Source organism: Netta rufina (assembly GCF_964035555.1).
Source record: "Netta rufina genome assembly, chromosome: 9".
Taxonomy (NCBI): domain Eukaryota; kingdom Metazoa; phylum Chordata; class Aves; order Anseriformes; family Anatidae; genus Netta; species Netta rufina.
The window spans coordinates 12,067,511-12,087,799 of record NC_140132.1 but is presented as its reverse complement, the minus strand read 5'-3'; the positions used below and the strand labels follow the sequence as shown (position 1 = coordinate 12,087,799).

The following is a 20,289-nucleotide window of genomic DNA, read 5'->3' as shown; positions in this document are numbered from 1 at the left end:
CCGAGCCCCGTTGTGAGGGGTGGGCAGCGTGGCCCCGCCCCTTCATGGATATCTTTAATATCTTTAATATCTTCATCGATGATCTGGACGAGGGCATTGAGTGCACCCGCAGTCAGTTTGCAGATGACACCGAGTTAGGTGCGTGTGTCGATCTGCTCGAGGGTAGGAAAGCTCTGCAGGAGGATCTGGATAGGCTGCACCGATGGGCTGAGGTCAACTGCATGAAGTTCAACAAGGCCAAGTGCCGGGTCCTGCACCTGGGGCACAGCAACCCCAAGCAGAGCTACAGGCTGGGAGAGGAATGGTTGGAGAGCTGCCAGGCAGAGAAGGACCTGGGAGTGATGGTGGATAGTCGGCTGAATATGAGCCAGCAGTGTGCTCAGGTGGCCAAGAAGGCCAACGGCATCCTGGCTTGTATCAGAAACAGTGTGACCAGCAGGGCTAGGGAGGTGATCGTCCCCCTGTACTCGGCTCTGGTGAGGCCGCACCTCGAGTACTGTGTTCAGTTTTGGGCCCCTCACTACAAGAAGGACATCGAGGTGCTTGAGCGGGTGCAGAGAAGGGCGACGAAGCTGGTGAGGGGCCTGGAGAACAAGTCCTACGAGGAGCGGCTGAGGGAGCTGGGCTTGTTCAGCCTGGAGAAGAGGAGGCTCAGGGGTGACCTTATCGCTCTCTACAGGTACCTCAAAGGAGGCTGTAGCGAGGTGGGGGTTGGCCTGTTCTCCCACGTGCCTGGTGACAGGACGAGGGGGAATGGGCTTAAGTTGCGCCAGGGGAGTTTTAGATTAGATGTTAGGAAGAACTTCTTCACTGAGAGGGTTGTGAGGCATTGGAACAGGCTGCCCAGGGAAGTGGTGGAGTCATCATCCCTGGAGGTCTTTAAAAGACGTTTAGATGTAGAGCTTAGGGATATGGTTTAGTGGAGGACTTGTTAGTGTTAGGTCAGAGGTTGGACTCGATGATCTTGAGGTCTCTTCCAAGCTAGAAATTCTGTGAAATTCTGTGAACATGCAGAAAGAGGCGGGCAATGGGAGAGGGCAACTCATTAATACGTGATGAGGTCGGGGCCGGCCGGCGGCGGGGCGGGGCGGGCGGCACAAGATGGCGGCCGCCATGTACCTGGAGCACTACCTGGACAGTGAGCGCCGGGCGCGGGGGGCGGCGGGCGGCGGGGCCGTGGAGGGGGGGAGGCGCGGCGCTGAGGGGGCTCTGTGCTCGTTTCAGGCATCGAGAACCTGCCCTGCGAGCTGCAGCGCAACTTCCAGCTGATGCGGGAGCTCGACCAGCGCACGGAAGGTGCGTGAGGAGGCGGCGGGCGTTGGGGAGCCGCGGGGGGCTGAGGGGAAGGGGAAGGGGCGCAATGGGGCTGCTGCCTGGGTTTGTGCGGCCCGGAGCCGAGCAGGGTGAGGGGAGGCCTCGGGGCAGCCTGCAGCTCCCTCCCGAGGGGCAGGCGCTGAGCTCTGCTCGCTGGGGACAGCGACGGGACCCGAGGGGACGGCATGGAGCTGGGGCAGGGGAGGGTTGGAGGAGGTTGTCAGGGAAAGGGTCTGCACCCAGAGGTGGCCGGGCACCGGGACAGGCTCCTCAGGGTCACGGCACCGAGCTGCTGGAGTTCAAGAAGCGTTTGGACGAGGCTCTGAGACACACGGTTTGGTTTTTGGGTGTCCTGTATGCATCCAGGAGTGGGACTCGGTCATCTGTGCGGGTCCCTTCCAACTCAGGAGGTTCCCTGTTTCCCTCAGCCAGTCTCATGCTGGTTCTCTGTGAGCCCTACAGCTCACTGGGCACGGGGCTTCATTTTCAGCTGTTGCTTGCTAATTTGTAGTTATGTATAATTGTGGTCACTGTACCTGATTGCCCCTTGGACATCCTTGCTGTCAGACATACTTATATTCATGTCTACTGAATTGTAGATTGCTGCATGCCTTTAAGGCTTCTTTTCGTTCTTTTTTCTGAGGTTTTGTGTTGACATGTGATTACACATTAATGATTTTCAATTTGAGGCATTAAAACAGAACCGTGCAGCAAATACAGTGTTCTTCATATGGAAAGAGAGGTTGAAGTTTGTGAACCTATTGATTCAGTTTCTGGTCTTAACTGAGCCTCTCTGAACAGCAAAAGGCTCAAAAAACCAGCACCATACCATAGGTGTTGAAGACAGTATGCCTTTAAATTAATCTTTAATAAAAAAAAGGTAAATGCATTAAAGAATTAAGGCAAGTCCAAAGACTCTCAGGAGGGGTCTTCTAAATACTAGAGAGAGGTAGAAGGTAAAATACTTCCTTTGGAAGATGGCTTTCTCACGTATGTGTACTATGTCTCTGCTTTTCAGATAAGAAAGCAGAAATTGACAGTCTTGCAGCAGAATACATTGAATCCGTGAAGAACATGTTGCCCGAGGAGCGAGTGGAACACCTGAAAAAAATCCAGAGTGCCTACAGTAAATGTAAGGAGTACAGCGACGATAAAGTACAGCTGGCCATGCAGACGTACGAGATGGTGAGGACCAAAAACAGTGAGACTTGTAAATACAATCATAATCTGGGCTGGGGCTGGTGACAGACTTGAGAGGTGCTTCTGCAGCATCCGTATGTCTCTTTCCTGGTGCATTTGCCTTTAATATCTTACTGAAGCAAAGTAAGATATTAGTTTCAAGCTTACTTTTCTTACTGTTATCCTCCCCCCCAAAAAAGAAAAAAAGGCCTCCCCAGTGCTCCTGGGTTTAGTGTCAAGTAGTCTTCTCTACTGATTAAAGGCTGGAGATTGCTTTATCAGAAGTACACATCTGCTGTCTAATAATGACAGCATATTTACCCCGCCCACTCCCCTTTCACCCACTAATTCATTTAGGGCTGGTCTTGATCATAAACAACGTTTTTTAGGTCAGCTTTAAAACTGTATTGTGGAGGAGTAGAGGGAAATCTTCCCAGTTTCTTGGGTTTCCAGGTGACAGAGGCATGGAGACCGGTCAGCTCTGCTGTTTTGGCTGTATACTAGATGTCAAACTGGCAGTGAGAAAATATCTTTTCTTAAGATGCAGATTTCCACTTTTCTCCTGTTCTGCACCTTCTCCTGTCTGTTTATCTGTCCCTTGAGTGATTCTTATCTCTATTTTATCCCATAGGTGCATATTAAGGGAGGGGAATCCTTTTTATCTGTTCTTAGCATGTTTTATATAGCTTCTAGAGATGCTTTGGATTCTAATTAAAAGTGATAGCTGCAGCTGGAGTACTTTTTATTGATGTCAAATACTGCAGGAAAGGAAATTATTTCACAGGGATTGAAAAGCATCCTAGATGAACACTAACTTCATGAATAGGTACTGCAGCAACATGGTTTGGGGGTGAGGGAGGAGAGTTAAAACACCTATGCTACATCTGTGTTCTGTAAGCCACATTGTTGTCACCAGGGTATTATGAGATACTTACATAACGTGTACTGACTTGATATTGAAGATGGCCTGTATTTGTTATTAAATTTCATTAAATAGCCCGTGAGTGAAATACTAGAGAAAATGTTGCCACCTTTAATGGATATCAGTTGAATAATAAATTTTTAAAATGGCCAGGAGAAAACAGTCTCTAAATATCTTCTGTCATTTTGTTTTGTTCTGCAAACCATTAGTCTAGTTGCTTTGACTCTCCTTTATGCCACCTTCCCCCATCCCCTTTGCCGTTATTTCTCTTTGCTTGCATTGGGATTGGGTTCTCTTGCTTTTAGCAAGCTTGCTTCAGCTTTTTTCTTTCTCTGTTTGCTTTAATTCCCTTTGCATGTACCATTTCCCTCTTTCCAGTTTGGTACACCTCTCATGCCTTGCCTTCAAGTCTTACATTCCTGTTCGTGCTGATAGCAGCCAAGTTACTAGACCTTCCTGTTCTTGGTTTAGGAGTTGTTTTTTTTTTTAAATAATTCAGTTTGTGGTTTCCTCTTCTGTGCAGGTGGATAAGCATATCCGCCGGCTGGATGCAGACTTGGCACGGTTTGAAGCAGATCTGAAAGATAAACTGGAAGGCAGCGACTTTGAAAACCCTGGATCACGAAGCCTGAAAAGTGCGTAAATGTTGTGTGTTTGACAGCCTTTTCCAGCATGGATCATATCAAACCAGAGAGGCTGAAATACAGAGTTTGGCTGTCATTTCAGGAGGCTACAGTGCTCTCCTGTACTTGTGAATGCTCTTCAGATATTTACAGTGTTGTGCTCGCCAGTGAACAGGGGAAAGGAAAAAATCTAGTGCTGGAATCTAACCTGCTCTCTGTCCTTGTCAGAGCGCCCTGAGGTGGCGCAAAACTGCAAGATGAGGCAAAACTGAACTGATGTTTAGCCCGTGGCTCCTACACCTTTTGAGTTTAACAGTTGGCTTCAGGCTTGATCTATTACTGAGTAAGTTCTAAGATCTTTTGGAGAAGACATCTGCTTATTTTCGTGCTTTTACTGGATTTAGAAATTAGTCAAGCTGAGAACAGCTGGGAAAATTAAGAGGTAAAGCAAGATGCCAGTTTCTGTAACGTATACAGGAAATCTCCTATAACTATGGTGAAATTTGGTTACAGTTAACATCAACACAGCTTTATGCCTTTGAGCCGTGAAATAAAGGGTAAGATGAGGAGTACAGACCTGTGGAGATAAAAATTCAGTCAGTAGCTGAGTAACCAATTAACTGGCCAAATGTTTAAAAATATACTTATTATTTTTAAAATCTGCATTACGTCGCATCTGATCAAACGTGATGCTGTTTAAATCTTGTGTGACACTATGCACTAACATTGCACTGTAGTGATTTAATTGCCAGAACTGCAAACATAGGAATTTGGCACTGAGTAATACTACTTGCAAGCTTGGCGTGTTTGTGGCAGAAAAGTGTATGTATATTTCAGAGTCGGTGTTTGTATTGAATTACATGTCATGGAAGGATTTCAAAACAAATGCACCAAAAGTAAAATACCTGGGGATGTTTCTGTTATTTAAAGAAGCTGAAACAATGCAGCACTTTTTTTCTATTATAGAGGGACGGAGTCAGAAAGACAAAAGAGGCTCTCGTGGTCGAGGCAGGCGAACATCTGAAGAAGATACACCAAAGAAAAAGAAACTCAAAGGAGGGTAAGGCACCCAGCTACAGTTCTGGTGACTTTGGCTCAACATTTCATGAATTTTCTCTAAACTCATGTTACCTTTATTACTCTCCTGTCAGGATGTCTGTGGTGTTTAGGTTATTGTGGTCTTAACTATATTTCATTAGAGTCCTCTTTAGGACAAGTCAGATTTGTTAATTAACTCCTTGCTTGATGCGTGGAAACTCGGCGTGCTTGGAATGCCCTCTGTCTGGAAGGACAAGATCAGAGCCTGTGTTGCTGTTGGCAAGCTGGTAGAAAATAGCTTTGATTTTTGTCATGCGGCTATTTTTAAATGTTGCTTGCAATATTCATTGCAAAGAAACACTTGCCTATTGGGACAAATACTGATGTTGTATTGCTGTTATGGAAATCCTGGGGAGTTTTTTGTGGTTATTTTCAAACAACTGTGTCCTGAATAGTCTTGAATAACATAATTCCATTTCGTGAGGCAAGGAAGAAAGCAAGTCACCTCCACCCTGTGATTTTTAAACCCAATTAATTCTAATATCTTCAATTGGCTAAATGGAGGGGCAAGAAAAGAATGTGTCTTCTATTCGTGTTACTGATGTGTCAGAGCTCCTGTCAGAGCAAGGGGGTTCCCTCATGTCTGGCAGAGAAAGAAGAATATATATTAAAAATGGACTGGGGAAAAAAAGGGCAGATTATTCTGCCCTCCAAACAGGAGTGAGTTGTACATTCATTTTGTTACTTTAGTCATGTCATCTACAAATCATTCTCCTAATCTTTATAGTCGAGCTCATATTTTTGTGTTTTATCAAACCTGCTTTATGTTCTTAATTATTGGACAATATGTGAATGTGTAATTAAACTCTAAAGTGGGTTCAATGTGCCCTAAGGAAGATACTGTTAAAAACTAATTTTCCCAAAAGGGATTTAGATCTTGGAAATGTATAGTTGTCCATAACTGAAAAGTGTTTTGTCCTCAAATTGTTCTTGTCTACAGCTCTGAGTTTGCTGATACCATCCTGTCAGTGCATCCCTCGGATGTCCTAGACATGCCAGTGGACCCCAACGAGCCCACCTACTGCTTGTGTCACCAGGTGTCCTACGGAGAAATGATCGGCTGTGACAACCCAGATGTAAGCAGTTGGTTTGTTGTCAAAAGGTGCTCTGTGTCTTCTGAAATGATGATTGCAACATCACAGCACTGTGAAATCTGAGGGGGGTACTTGCTCAATTAGATCATCCAAAACAAACATAATGCTTGTGAAACTCTGAGCATCTCTTCTGAGGATTTTTTCTTTGTTTTGCAGTGCCCAATTGAATGGTTCCACTTTGCTTGTGTGGATCTCACCACCAAACCAAAAGGGAAATGGTAAGGAGGATGCACAGGCTTTTTACTCTTCTCAAGCTACAGTTTCCCTCAACAAGAATCACAAAAAGAATCAAAACTCTATTGTGACCCTTCCTGACAAAGGAACTTCGCTCTTGTCATCAGAGCTTTGCGTCCAGTAGGGTTTGAGATTGCATTTTTGTGAAGGCAGAAGGGGAACTTTTTTACTGGGGGCTGCTTCCATGGGAGTCTTAGTTGCCATAGATTTTGGTGGGAGCAAAACAGGGACCTGGGTGTATGTAAATTTTCACGTTAAGTAGAGCTGTTCATGAGATTAGGCTTGTGGTAATACATACATCTTAAGTCTCACGTTTGCTGTATTTCTGTGCAACCGTTGTTGTGGTTAAGGTTGAGAAAATAATTCTTTTTTTTTTTTCCCCACTTACGGGAAAAAAAAGTGTTAGAATTCTATTTAGGTTTTGCTTACGTGCCCATCTTCGAAAGTCACATGCTTGTTCTGTACTTTCTTTTTCAAAGGACAAAAACTTTGTGTAATTGTTCTCTTTTGCAATTAAAATGCCACACTCCTCAGTTAGCATAAGAAAAGTGAATTTTCAAGAGGAAATGAAATTGCACTACTGTATTAAGTGGGGACAAATAACATGACTAAAATGTTTATTTACAGAACACAGCGTGATGGGAATAATTGTAAGTGTGCAAGTGCATAGAGCAGTAGGTCACTGCGTTCCAATCAGATACTGAAGTAAACTGGTGATAGCATGGAGTTGAAGTTTAATGGCTAGCCACTGAGTTAAATGCTGATTGTTTCAGTAAGCAGGCTTTGAGATGTAAATATCTCTATTTGATGGGCTCCTGTCATCTATCTGTAAGAAGCTTATCAGAAACAAGCTGAAGTAGAACTGAACTGGAGTCACTGGAGGGAGAGGAAGGAATGAACTGGAGGAAAATATCTTATTTTCTCTGTTACTTGGAGTAACTTTTAGGTGAATGAAATGGGGGAATCATGGCTGTGAGGGGCAGCTCTGGAAGTCTTTTCGTGCTGTTCACCAGAGTCTGCACAATTCCTTTCCTGTTCACCCAGTCTTCCTATATGTCATGAAGTTGTTGCCATTGGTTAAAATCACCACCACCCCTGCTCATTTCCAAATGATAGGAAGAGCTCTTGAGTGATATGTTGTTATCTTCAGGAACTAATTACTATCTTTTTTTCCTTTTCCCTGTAGGTTTTGTCCACGTTGTGTTCAGGAAAGAAAGAAAAAGAAGTAAGGAGTAGAGGGGAATACATCCTCTGAGGCTAGAAGAGTTTTTTTTTAATATATTCCTTCCTTCAAGTTGCAATATCATCATTTTGATTTTAAAACCTACCCTCTTCCTTTTTCTGATACGATATTTAATTGTCCAGTGGCCAGTTGTAATTCCTATTCTTTCATAAGAAAATGACTGTGGGAGGGAGGGAATCTGCCACAGGGATTTTATTTATGTTACTCTTGCACAACACTGTAATCAGTGTTACTAGGAAGTGTTAGGGCAGCCAGTAGCTGTAAGTCTGCTAGTTTATAGGAGTCTGTGAAACCACGTAAGGCGTTGCAGGAACATGAGATACCTGTAGCTTCATGGTGCATTGCCATCACTGAAGTTGTTCAGTTTCCTGGAGCTTAGCATGGTAGAGAAAAAGGAATTGTCTCTATTGTAGCCTGCAGAAGAGGAATAGTTTTGGTGTGAAGTCCATTTGTTCTGCAGTTCTGTTGTACAGAGGAACAAGAAAGCTGGTCAGCTGTTTCCAATGTCTGTTTCCTCAAAGCCAAATACTGTGCTTAGTTTTGACAGGGTAGGGATGGGATGGAGATAAGACCGTATCTTCCCTTCTGGGGAATTTCTTCTGTCTAACTTTGCACTGCCATTATTTTACTTGATCTTGCTTGCATTCACGTGAACCTTAAGAGAAGGAAAACATCTGACTTTCTGCCTCCTATAAAAGGTTTGTCTCTTCTGGGACAAGAGCTTTAAATCTCACAGGAATTGTCCTGCAGTGTTTCTTAGTGACAGTAGTATTGAGAGAGTGAGTTACCTTTCCTGTCAGTTTTCATTTCTTTGGAAATTTAAGTACATTACTGTGAAGTTGAAACCTAGAGTATTGTTATAGAGGGTCTGATTTATTCATAAAAGAAGATGAAGGCCTTATTTTTATTTCTTGTGTATGTCTGTATTGCACCTCAGTAAATCAGGAAAAGAAGCTTTAAGGGAATCCTCTGCAAGGATAACGCGTACATTCCTGTGATGGTGTGGCAAAGCTGAAAGAAAGGTGGCCATGAGGTAGCTTGGTGGAGGTTGTGGTGTTTTAATAGAATTTGCTATGAAGCTGTGTTATTGAAGAAGGCAATTCAGTAGGAATGTTTTAAAATGACATCTTGCCTTGTTAGTAGGGGCATATTTGCCTGTTCTTGACTTCTTTAAGCTGCCTTTCAGATCTTGAATGTGAATCCTTGCTGTCATCACCATGCCAGTTGCTGCAGCAGAAGGATGAGAAGGAAATCAGGAGTAGAAAAACTACAGTCTTTCTGTGTGTTTTTCAGCGATTTTTTTTTTCCTCCTTTGAGTTATAGCAGATTCAGAAGTTGAGGGAAGAACAGAGATAAGTATTGTCTTTAGGTATATCCTGGATTTTGGGGCTTAATTGCCTACACAAAAATGTTGTGGGTAAAGGTTTTTCTGCTAGGGGAGGGAGAAAACACCAAAGGCCTGCAGCAGGACAGACCAAGGTTCATGAACTCTCCTGGCTGTGGTCTGTGATGGGTGTTTATGGCAGCTCTGTGCAGGGCTGTGTTACTTGGCATACCACTGTGCAGCGCTCTTGGTGCAGACTGTTGGAAATGCTTCCAGATAAGCTCTTCTGCTTTAAAAGCAATCTGAAGAAACAGTACGGAGGGGGGGTGGGGAGGAAAAAAAAAACAACAAAACACACACACACAACAACACTGTTCTAGTTGGACTTTGGCAACAGCTTGTGAAAGAACTTTGTTGTTGTTTTTGTTTGTTTGTTTTTTCTTGCCCTGGCCCTCTTACTTGTGCTTTGCAGTGAAAGTAGAACACAGCTCTTGCCTGTTTTCCTTTCCTGCTTTGCTCTGCTGGGTTTTGTAGATGCTACAGGTACGTAAGAACTGTTGCAGCAGAAACATTTTGATAATGAGACAGGTTTTCTGTGAATGTTTTGATTTATTGCGTCCCCTATGCAGAAAGGCCTGTCTCCAGGGCCCTCTTGTTTGAAGTGTGATGTTGTACATGTCCGTATTAGGTTGCATCACTCCATGCTGTATATGAAGTTTCCATAGTTATGTTTACAAGACAATGTACATTTCTCATTGTTGCCATTGTAAAAGCACCCCAAAGCCACACAGATGAATTAGAAAGGGATTGAGGGGGAGAAGAAGCACAATCATGTAAGCCTGATTGTAGAAGTACAGTCAGCCCTCTTCTTTCTGCCTCTGTTTTGAGAGTAAATTCGCTTGTGATACCTCATGAGCCAGCCTGTAATTCAGTAACCAGTGGGTGAGACCTGTACCTCATTGATCTGCTACACTGGATTAATGTAAGAGTGTAACCGTGTCCTGAAGGCTAGTGGTGATGCTGTTTCACATCTTATTTTCCCCTTCCGTCCAATGGTATTGTCAAATTTTTTCTCCTTTTCCTAAGGCTTTAATAGTAGTGCTGTCACCATAGATGAAGCATTTGATTTGAAACAATCTCAAAGTTAGACTGCGCCTCTTTGGAGGTCTTGCTGGAAACACGCAAGTATGGGAATGTGCAGCTGTGGATGAATAACAGCAAAGCTGGCTGCCTTAAACTCAAAAAAGATGGTCAGGTAGGACAGCAAATTTTTTTGTTAGCAAGTGCTTTCCTCAGCTCAGAAGAACAGATGTTTTCCATTTTAACCAGCAAAGCAAAAAAACAAACAAACAAACAAAGTGCTAGAAGTTAGCATCAGTCTTCAAAAGGAAAGATGCTTCTTCACTAGGAATCACGAGCAGAGCTGAGGTGACCCACACTCTTCTTTATGCTGGGACATCTCCAACGTGTCCGCCCGTCGCACCAACACCAGCAATAGACCGTCCTGTCGCCAACACACCAGCACAGAGCCTCCAGCTGCTGTCACGGGCTCAAGAGCATCTGTTGGCTGTTTACACCTGGGTTTAGAGATCTTTAGAGACTCTTGTAGATGGGAGTACCAGTAGCCTTCATTTTTGGTCACTAAAGAGTTGAAATCTTTCTCCTGAATTTTGAATGTACGGCGTTAAATATGCTTTAAGGAGAAGGATGAATGAGACTGTGATACTTAAAGGAATGTTCCACTAAAGATTGTCGAAGCACCTGCGTACACTGTGGTGTCCAGCTTTATCGCAGCTCATCCCGACTGGCGGTGACGCGACTTTAACCCAATTTTTCTATTTTTTTAAAGAATCCGACCTGTGTTCCCTTTGTAAATGGAAGAGACTATAAAGCTTTTTATTAAAAAAAAAGAAAAACGAGAATGTAAAGTAAAATCTATATCTGTATTTTTGGATCTTGTCAGAGATGACGGCTATATTGATTTACAAATAAAGTATTTTTGGGAACAAAAGCTGTGCGGCTGCCTGGCAGCGGGCCGGAGGCGGGCGGGCGCTAGGACCGCGGCGGGGGCCGGGACATGGCCGCCTTCTGCCCCGTGAGGCGCTGAGGGGACCGCGGGCAGCGCCGGGGCCGGGGGGCGCCGTTCGCTGAGACTCGGGCTCGGCCGGGCGGCTCCGGGGCCGGACACCCGCTCCCTGCCGCCTCCGGAGGCCTGAACCCGAGCGGGAGCCCGGCCTCCCCTCGCCCCAGGGGCGGCCATGGCGTGGCTGCGCCCCTGCTGGCCCCGCTGCGCCGCGCTAAGATGGCGGCCGGGCGGCGCTGCCTGGGAGCCACAGCTGGGGAAGGCGCCCGGGGTGGCCCCGAGGGGGCCGCGGCTTCCTCATGGCGGCCGCGGGCTCCGCATGGCCTCGGCCGGCCTCGGGGAGGTGCCGCTGACCAGCGAGCGCTACCGCGTGCGGCGCCTGCCCTTCTCCCGCCTCGGCCCCGGGGACGTGGCGTTCTTCCAGCGCCTGCTGCCGGGCAGAGCCCTGACGGAGCCGGAGGCGCTGGAGCCCTGTAACGTGGACTGGCTGCGGTCGGTCCGAGGTAAGGGGCCGCCCTTCACAATTCAGGGAGACGTTTCCCGGCGTCCACGCCGACAGCCAAGTCCGTGGGCAGGTGCGAAGCACTTCAAGGGAAGGCCCGCTGTTAAAAACGTTTGGTTTAAAATCATTAAAGTGTCTGCCTCAGGAGTGCAGCCATCTCCCGCATCCCTTGCCACTTTGTCCTTTCCGATCTCCGTGCAGCAGGTGACTTGCCACAAGCACCCCTTGCTTTCGTTGCAGGCTGTAGCAAGCTGTTGCTGAAGCCGCAGACGGCAGCGGAGGTGTCCCAAGTTCTCAGGTAACGCCTGCCTTTTGTACGAAATTGTCAAAATTTGGACATTTTACCAGCCCTCGACATGAGCAGCTATGTTGAAGGGGCTCAGGGAGAGGCCCACAGAAAAAGGGAAAAGAAGCTTTTTGGGTCCAGTGAAGCAGTGGCAGCGCTGCCCTAGTTCAGACATGCAAGGGCAGGGGCAGTTGAGCATCAGTCTGTGGGGTGCTGTTCGGCTGGAGAGCCACAGGCTGCAGGGAGCTGCTCACCTGCTCCTGGCTCTTGCAACAAAAGTACAGAGCTTGGGACTTCCAAATAGCTGCTGGTGCTGTGCAGCTTGTGCCATCCATTGCCCTTGAACTCTGGCGAGCTGGCAGAGGTTGTGCTGGGTGGCGCTTCGTGCTGGAGGGTGCAGCAGCTGAGGCAGAGATGCACAGACTTCATTGCCCACGGGACATTCTTTCCTGAGAGGAGGAGGACGGTGGTAATGTCTTAAACTGCTGACAGAGATCGTCTGTCAGAACCCCCTGGGGAAGCTGTTAGCAGAGACTGCTGAATAAATGTATAAACAGAGAGAGGTGTGCTTTCCAGACAGATACTGCATGGCAGATCTGGGGCTGTTCGAGGGGATGACCCCAAGTGTTCATTCCTTTGCACAGGGCTGGAGTGAGGGGAGAGAGGAGCTGTGCTTTCCCACATTTGCAATGAAACTGCCCCTCTTTATCCGTTTAGTCTTTCGATGGAGCACTGCTGAATTTTAAGGAGCATTGAGCACTCCCACAGCAGGACCTATTCACGGGGAAGTGAAACTTTTCTGATAGACTGGATTATGGCCTTCAGTGATGTAAGACTTGAGAAACCTGTTTCCTTCCAGGTACTGCTCAGAGAGGAACCTGGCAGTGAATCCGCAGGGGGGTAACACGGGCCTTGTCGGGGGCAGCGTTCCTGTCTTCGATGAGATCATTCTCTCCACTGTTCTCATGAACCGGATCATCAGCTTTGACAGCGTGTCTGGTAAATATTGTAGGCACGTGGTGCACGGAAACAAGCCCCTGGCTTTAGCCTGGACATTCTTCTGGGAGCTGTAACTGCAGCATCGGCAAGGTTCAGCCCAGCAGCATCGTAAGGGACATCAGAGATTTGTTTCCTCCAGGTTCCTGCTGCTGATGTAATCATTAGTTGTTAACAGTAATAGATGTAATAAAACATCTGGTGGCGGAAAGAGGAGGAAAGAGAGCAGAAAAGCATGTATATCCTGTTTGCTAAAGGAGAAACCCATCGGGGGGAGAATGGTGGTGGTAAAGGAGGCGTGTAAAAGCCACACTAACAGATAAGGGAGGAATGGGGAAAACTTGCAGGATGTTTGGGTTTGGAAAGTTAGGAACTAGGCTGCTTTGAGTATTTCAGTTGTTAAAGACAGCAAGAAGGGGAACACTGGGCAGAAATAGTCTTAATGTCACTGAATTTCATGTGTCCAGAGCTGGGCATGATCAGATGTTAAGACAATGGCAAAACTCCCCTGGGATTGAGGAGGGGTAGGACAATGCCATGTAGCAAGCACAGGATTCTTGCTAGTTCAAATTGAACCTCAGAAAGTTTTGGAGGAAGCAGTGGTTGCACCTGCTGATGCTTATCCTGCCTCTTCAGGAGCCCCTTCTTCCTGGGCATCAACTTGTTTCTGTTCCAGGAATCCTCGTATGCCAAGCTGGCTGCGTCTTAGAGAGACTCAACGAGTACTTGGAGCAGCAGGGGTTTATCATGCCGCTTGACTTGGGAGCGAAAGGGAGCTGCCACATCGGCGGTAACGTGGCCACAAATGCTGGAGGCTTGCGGCTCCTGAGGTACGGCTCCCTCCGAGGGACCGTGCTAGGACTGGAAGTGGTAAGGCGAGGAGCCAGCAGCTCCCTCTGTGTTTGCACCTCTCCCTCTCCCCTGCTTCCTGCTGTTGTAGCTCTCGGCTCTCTGCTGCATAGACAAAAGCTCCTCTTCAGGCTCACACTCCTCACCGTTCCTTTTGGGAAGGGCCAACAAGTGCCTTTGTGCATGTAGCATCTGGTACTGCTGCCGGAGCTTCCAGCTTCCTCCTCTGTCCTTACCGACAGAAGCGGTGAGGGATGATGTTCTTATCCAGAGAAACAAAAAGGAGGTAGAGAGAGGTTTGGTGGTCCTGTTACCTGCGTCAGCTTGGTTCCTCTGTGCAGTGGTGGGTCTCTGGAGCGCTCTGCTAAGTCCATCCTGCCACGTGCTCTGTTGACTGCTCACCCAGCTTTCAATAGAGCCATCCACTTTGTGTTTTTTTTGACTGCTGGCTTTGTCCTAGAGTCCTTCCTGTTCCTCAGCTTGCTTCTGCCTGTGCCTCTGTGTGTAAAGGCTGGCATTTGTGATTCTAGAAGATTTATGGTGTTGGAGGGAGAGATCTAATAGAAAATAAATTGAACAATGGGATCTAGGGCTACAAAGAATGGCTGATCTTGTGCACCACTGGTGAGAAAAGTAGAACAAGCTCAGGCTTCTGTTATTTTAGAACATGTGTAAACAGCACCATTAAAAAAACACAAACAGACCACAAAACAGAAGTAGGAAAGTTTGTGGGAAGATTCAGGTAGGATATAGAGGGTAAGAAGAACGGAGAGAGCTGGAAACAAGGAACAGTGACAAGACTGAGAACGTCCTGCAGTTGGTATCTACTCATGAAGGCTGGTGGTAGCCTTTCACCAGGTTGGTAGCAGACAAGCTTTTTGCAGCACATTTCTGTGTAGGTGCATGGCATCTCCGTGTCCTCACAGGTGCTGGCAGATGGCACAGTCCTGGACTGCTTGGCGTCTCTGCGCAAAGACAACACTGGCTACGATCTGAAGCAGCTTTTCATCGGATCTGAGGGGACCTTGGGAGTTATCACGGCTGTCTCCATACTCTGCCCTCAGAAGCCGAAGGCTGTGAATCTGGCATTCCTAGGTAGGAAGTGATATTAATGATTTCACACCTGGATTCCTAGGCGGGGATGGGAACAGTAATTATGAGAAGAAAACACTGTTCAGCCTGCTAGCTACTCAGCATGCTTGTAACAGATGTGGCCTGGAAAGCAGGGAGCTGAACTCCTGGGGTGAGGGGAAGGAAGAGTAGGCTCCAAGCCCTGACAAACCTGTGCAGTGGACGCCAGAATTTGCCTGGACTCTCATAATGGCCTTTAAATTCATCCTGGGTTGCCTTCTTGCTGAGTGCTGAGAAGTGAGGGTTGGGTCAGACATTTTGCTGTGAACTGTCTTAGGATGTCGAGGAGGTCCTTGCCACAGCAAAGACCAGTTGCTCTCTCCTCCTGTTGTTCTGCTCTTACAACTGTCCCAGCTCAAACCATCAGAGGAACTAACAGGGATCGTGTGGGATCCAAACCCACACAAGGTTCAGCTTTCCTAGAAATGGGAAAAGTGACTTGAAACCTGGTAGAATTTTAAAAACTGTTGATGAGGTTTTGAGGGGTTGCTTTTGTTTCTTATTCCTCTTTGTCATCTGTCTGAAGGGTGTCAGAATTTCTCTCAGGTTCTGGAAACCTTTACAACCTGCAGAGCCATGCTGGGAGAGATCCTGTCTGCCTATGAGTTCATGGATGAGAAGTGCATGGAACTGGTTGAGAAACATCTCAAGCTATCCTGCCCAGTAAGAGGTACCAGAGCTGATAACTCTCTGTCTAAAGAAGAGATACAGATAGTGTCATGTGGGCTGCAGAAAGAGACATTATGCTGCTCGGGCATTTTTAGCCCAGTTTTACATGTGTATGTCAATGAGTGACTCTGTGTGTCCCTTAATTTTTGTACCCGGTGTTCAATTCCAAATACACTCGGTAAAAGTCTTTAAATATATGACTTTTTAGTTCTACCAGTTCCCCCAAAACTGCTAGTTCTGTGAACAGCAGTGGCTAGATAGAGGGTAGAACATGGAAGTGAAGTGCCTTCCAGATAAGATTGCCACTTGAGCTGCACTCCTGTCTGGCACAAGAGATTCTGGGCTGAAAAGAAACCTTATAAAACGTATCAGGTTTGGGAAAAGATCCAGAATCTGCACTAAACTCCTGTGCTTACAGCACAGAAGAGCATCTGCTTATTTTATGCTTTTTGACTTTCAGACAGCCATTTTTATGTTTTAATTGAAACTTCGGGCTCTAACTCAACCCATGATGAAGAAAAATTGAACAGCTTCCTAGAACAGGCCATGACTTCTGGATTAGTCACTGATGGAACTGTGGCAACAGATGATAAGAAGATAAAGGTAAGTCATCATTTCCTCCTGCACAAATCCACTTGGAATGGTTCTGTCCTTGAAACTACATTTTTTATAAGGGAGTGTTTGTCTTGTTTGATGTTTGAAATAAACATGACTGAATGACCTGGTAGCTTATTTGGGATATTGATTAAGAATGCTATGAGAATAGTTCCTACTGCTGCCTCTTCCCTGAAGGCTGAGTGGCCTTATGGGAAGTTTTCAGTGGATGTTTTCTCTTTTAAAAACATCAGGTTAATAAATTATGTCTATCAGTAGGACTTAGGCAGCTTTGGAGAGAATGCCTGTGGCTGTGACACTTGTTCTTTTCTAACTGGGGTACTGTCAAGCTTAAAGGGTCGGTGTATCACTTCACCATACAGTGCTGCCAAGAAAGCATTAGTACTGTCTCCTATGAGGCATAGGATACCGAGGGAAGTGTTGATGTTACATGCAAAGAATCAAAGCTTTTCTTCCCTCCGTGCCACAAAACATCGAACACAAGAGGAACTTGGCTGATCGGGATTCCTTCGATCTTTGTTCATCAGATGCTGTGGAGCCTCCGGGAGAGGATCACAGAGGCTCTCACTCATGACGGCTGCGTTTACAAATACGACATCTCCCTGCCTGTGGGGAAGCTGTATGATCTCGTGACTGACATGAGGGCTCGGCTGGGCCAGAGTGCCAAAAATGTGGTGGGCTACGGCCACTTGGGTAAGTGCAGGTGCTGGGAAAGGGGTCAAGGAGGTGGTTTCTTCTGTGTGCTCCACATTTTGCTGTGCACTTCCTACGAGCTCCTAAAAGTTGGTTTTAGGTTGCTGGGAGGCAAAGACTAAATAGCTGAGAGCTATCAGAAGAGGAGGATGTGTAAGGATGTGTAAGGATCTTCACTGCCTTCAGCCTGTTCCATATATTACTGTCAGGTGTGACTGGGCAGCGTAACCATTAGCCACTCAGCTACTGTCAACTGGCTGTTTGTATCTTCTTGCTGTGTACTTTCTGTTTAATTATCTAGGTTATTTAATTGGACCATCGGTGTGATTAATGTACTTAGACACTTTTGGCAGATAAACACCTTCCTGTCCAAAGTGATTAGTCATATTGGCGATCAGTTATGTCTGAGCCATTAGCTTTTCAAATGAGAGTGATAAAATTAGTGCACAAAATTAGTGAACCATCCCTTCAGCTCGTACATTTGTCAGAATGCTTTGAAACTGTTTTGATTTTACATACTCCAGAGACAGGTAAATTTTTAGCAAAGCTGTTCTGTTTCCAAACCCATACCCCCCAAAAAAAGAACAGAACAACAAACAAACAAAAATGTTCCTCAGCATGCTTGATTTGAGATGATTTGAAAGACAAATTTTTGTAATAATGGCTGCACTTGGTAACTGTTGGCATTGAGGATTAAGCTGTGTACTATGAAGATTTGCTGAAGTGCAGGAAGAGGTTCCAGAGTGAGAATGAGTTTGTTTTTTTTTCTTTCTTTGTGTGTTTATAATACCCAGCTACTATGAGCTTAATTAAGTATCATCACACGCAACACCAACGGAGAAAGGAAATGCTCTGCTTTCTTTGTTTCTGTTGACACAGTGCCAAAGTGCCTTTAGAACACTGCACAAGTATAATAGGGAGAGATGCAGTAATGAAGGACTGTACGGAAATTCAAGCATCGTTAGGCAGTACTGCTGGGGAAGTCTTCAGCATGACATCTGAGTGCAGGGAGAATAATTAATGCAGCACCGTTGTTGGAATGTTAAAATCTTGGAAGTGGGAATTTGAGAGTTGCTTAACTTGGAACACTTCCTCAAAGATTGTACTAAAAATATCCTATTTGAATTACTTGTGCACGGAGAGGCCGCATGTTTGTTGACGGACTGTTCGCTTCCTTCTAGAAGGAAGTGTTCAGTGAATAAGAAAGGCACTGTTGTTTGAGTACAGGGATGAAACAGCAATGATTCTCCATTGCAGATCTACAGAGTTTTTCTTACAGACTCACCTCTGCAATGTTTTCTTCCAGGAGATGGAAACTTGCACTTGAACATCACAGCAGAATCCTACAGCCATTCCCTGCTGGATGCCATTGAACCATTTGTGTATGAGTGGACTGCAAGATATAATGGCAGTATCAGTGCCGAGCACGGATTGGGCTTCAAGAAAAAGCAGTTCATTCAGTACAGCAAACCCAGCGAGGCAATCTTTCTAATGCAGCGCTTCAAAGCCATGTTAGACCCCAAAGGGATCCTCAATCCATATAAGACACTGCCCTCCAGCTCCTGAAGCAACATGTTCTGAGAAGCAAGCAGGTGCCATCACAAGAGGACGACATCTTGATAACTGTCCTTTAACACCAAACTGAGAGATCAAGCAAGCATGTAGAATGCTCCTTGGCCTATTTTCTTAGTGTGATGGAACAAGTAAAGGAATGTGGTTCCTCTTTTCAGGGGTGTCTGCTCTTTCTGAAGAAGAGCACCTTGTGGGTTTTCACTGTGTAGGCTTTCTGTTTAATCTGAACACTGAAACAAAACATACAGATTTTTTTTTAATCTTACCTGCTTTTTCTACCATGGTTGTGATGTTTAGCGTTGGCAGTAGAACACTTACTCCTTACGTATCTCAAGCTCTGGTGATCGCTGTTTTTCTTTCCGTTCTGTTTTGTTTACTGCATGCATTCTGCAGCCAAACGGTGAGATCAAAAAAAGGCCATTGACTTTCTCTATCATCTGCGTAATAACCTTATTGAGGTACAACTGTGCAATCAGAAGTCACGCCTTGTAAATCCTGTATCAAGCACTGCTTTTCAGAAGGGAGGGACCTTTGGAGTTTTATATTGCCTTTATCTGAAATTACCTGCCTAATTATGAGAGTAGAATTGTTAAAAACAGAACATATTTACCACCATTCTCACTTACCTTGCTGAGGTTGGTAGGGTGGAATCGGGGTTCACGGCATGTGGCTAGCACCAGAGCCTGCTGGTAGCAGCAGTGCCCTTGCTAGTGTGTAGCATTTGGGGGTTCCTTACGGCATGAGACCTGCATGCACATGGGGCTGAACATCAAGAGGCCTGCCTATGTGGGGAGGACTCAGAGATAACTGACAAGTGCCATTCACATCATTATGGCACAAAAGGCGGGAGGCAGAAGTGGCGTGACGTGCAAAATGACCGTGCAGGGGCAGAGCTGTGTGGGCTGTAGATCTGGCCATGGGAGTGCGTTCTGTTGTTTGACTTAGTACAATGCAATCTCCCCTGTTTCAGGACAAACAGCTTTAAACCTTACATAGAATCAGTAAAAACTATTATTACTCACACAGAAGCGGTAAAAACTATTCATCAGGATTTTTGATTGTGATTACTCACGTTACTGTGAATATCTGTGAACTATTGTAACTTAAAAATTGATGTTAATACTGTCTCTAAGCAGTACTCTCCTAATAAAGATTTCTTCACATTTTGAAGCTCTTAGCATTATGTTAGAATTGTAATGAAACTGAGTTTTGATCCTGTTTTAATAAAAGAAACAATTCAAAAGACAATAAAAAAAGCCATACGTTCATTCCCTGTGGGCTGTGATAGTGTGTTTTCATTTCTTGTATATGTACAGTAAATATAGATTATTATAATTTGCTCAAAATCAGAACTTTCTGGTCTGTGACTTTTCTAGTGACCCAGAGATTTTAAGCAGACATCTGTTCTAGCCAGAATCCCTTTGTCAAAATGTGTCTTTGCTCTAGGAGGTGTGGCTGGAATCCCAGCCGTGCTCTTTCAGATCCTGCAGTGCCCAGCACTGAGATGCTGAGGTCCTGGGCTCACTGCATTGGCTTCTGGCTGCCTTTGCTCTTTCATCCTGACCAAGCACAGCACGGCTGCCTCGCAGCCCAAGGGCTGTGTCCCGCCACCTTCCCAGGACTGATTGGGTGGGTAAAGACTGGAAATCTCTCTCTTCGTTGGGCTACTCAGGGTTTTCCTTCAGGTACCTTTCTACTCTGCAGTTCCTCTGGAAGCCCTGCTTTCCTTGGGAAGTCTTCAGCCCCTTTGAGAGGTGTTTATGTATGTTAAGGGAGCTTCTCAGAAAATGCAAGGTCTTGGGAGTCAACGCCCATCACTGTTGATCTTACATTCTGGCTTTTCACTGGACCAGGTTGAAGAG

The 20,289-nt window shown here is 45.8% G+C and overlaps 2 protein-coding genes across 2 annotated transcripts; both read left to right on the top strand.

The window, feature by feature from the left end:
• The first annotated feature begins 1,088 nt into the window (after positions 1 to 1,088).
• On the top strand, positions 1,089 to 10,377 carry ING5 (inhibitor of growth family member 5). The gene is made up of 8 exons (XM_084291733.1): positions 1,089 to 1,138; positions 1,225 to 1,296; positions 2,333 to 2,499; positions 3,939 to 4,050; positions 5,005 to 5,098; positions 6,077 to 6,212; positions 6,387 to 6,448; positions 7,651 to 10,377. The coding sequence occupies exons 1-8, from the start codon at positions 1,102 to 1,104 to the stop codon at positions 7,691 to 7,693; spliced, it is 723 nt and encodes a 240-aa protein (XP_084147859.1). The 5' UTR covers positions 1,089 to 1,101; the 3' UTR covers positions 7,694 to 10,377.
• A 732-nt stretch (positions 10,378 to 11,109) lies between these two features.
• D2HGDH (D-2-hydroxyglutarate dehydrogenase) lies at positions 11,110 to 19,693 on the top strand. The gene is made up of 9 exons (XM_084292399.1): positions 11,110 to 11,617; positions 11,857 to 11,914; positions 12,762 to 12,901; positions 13,575 to 13,768; positions 14,674 to 14,842; positions 15,405 to 15,548; positions 16,008 to 16,150; positions 16,690 to 16,855; positions 18,162 to 19,693. The coding sequence occupies exons 1-9, from the start codon at positions 11,290 to 11,292 to the stop codon at positions 18,419 to 18,421; spliced, it is 1,602 nt and encodes a 533-aa protein (XP_084148525.1). The 5' UTR covers positions 11,110 to 11,289; the 3' UTR covers positions 18,422 to 19,693.
• Positions 19,694 to 20,289: the final 596 nt, after the last annotated feature.

What these genes read in the sequence shown, in the direction of transcription:
- D2HGDH (XM_084292399.1), top strand. Translation starts at nt 11,290, where the DNA reads ATGGCGTGGCTGCGCCCCTGCTGGCCCCGCTGCGCCGCGCTAAGATGG. An exon ending in CCGTGCTAGGACTGGAAGTG is followed by an intron (nt 13,769 to 14,673) that starts GTAAGGCGAGGA and finishes GTGTCCTCACAG; the next exon opens with GTGCTGGCAGATGGCACAGT. An exon ending in CAGATGATAAGAAGATAAAG is followed by an intron (nt 16,151 to 16,689) that starts GTAAGTCATCAT and finishes TTTGTTCATCAG; the next exon opens with ATGCTGTGGAGCCTCCGGGA.
- ING5 (XM_084291733.1), top strand. Translation starts at nt 1,102, where the DNA reads ATGGCGGCCGCCATGTACCTGGAGCACTACCTGGACA. An exon ending in GCTCGACCAGCGCACGGAAG is followed by an intron (nt 1,297 to 2,332) that starts GTGCGTGAGGAG and finishes TCTGCTTTTCAG; the next exon opens with ATAAGAAAGCAGAAATTGAC. An exon ending in CCATGCAGACGTACGAGATG is followed by an intron (nt 2,500 to 3,938) that starts GTGAGGACCAAA and finishes TCTTCTGTGCAG; the next exon opens with GTGGATAAGCATATCCGCCG.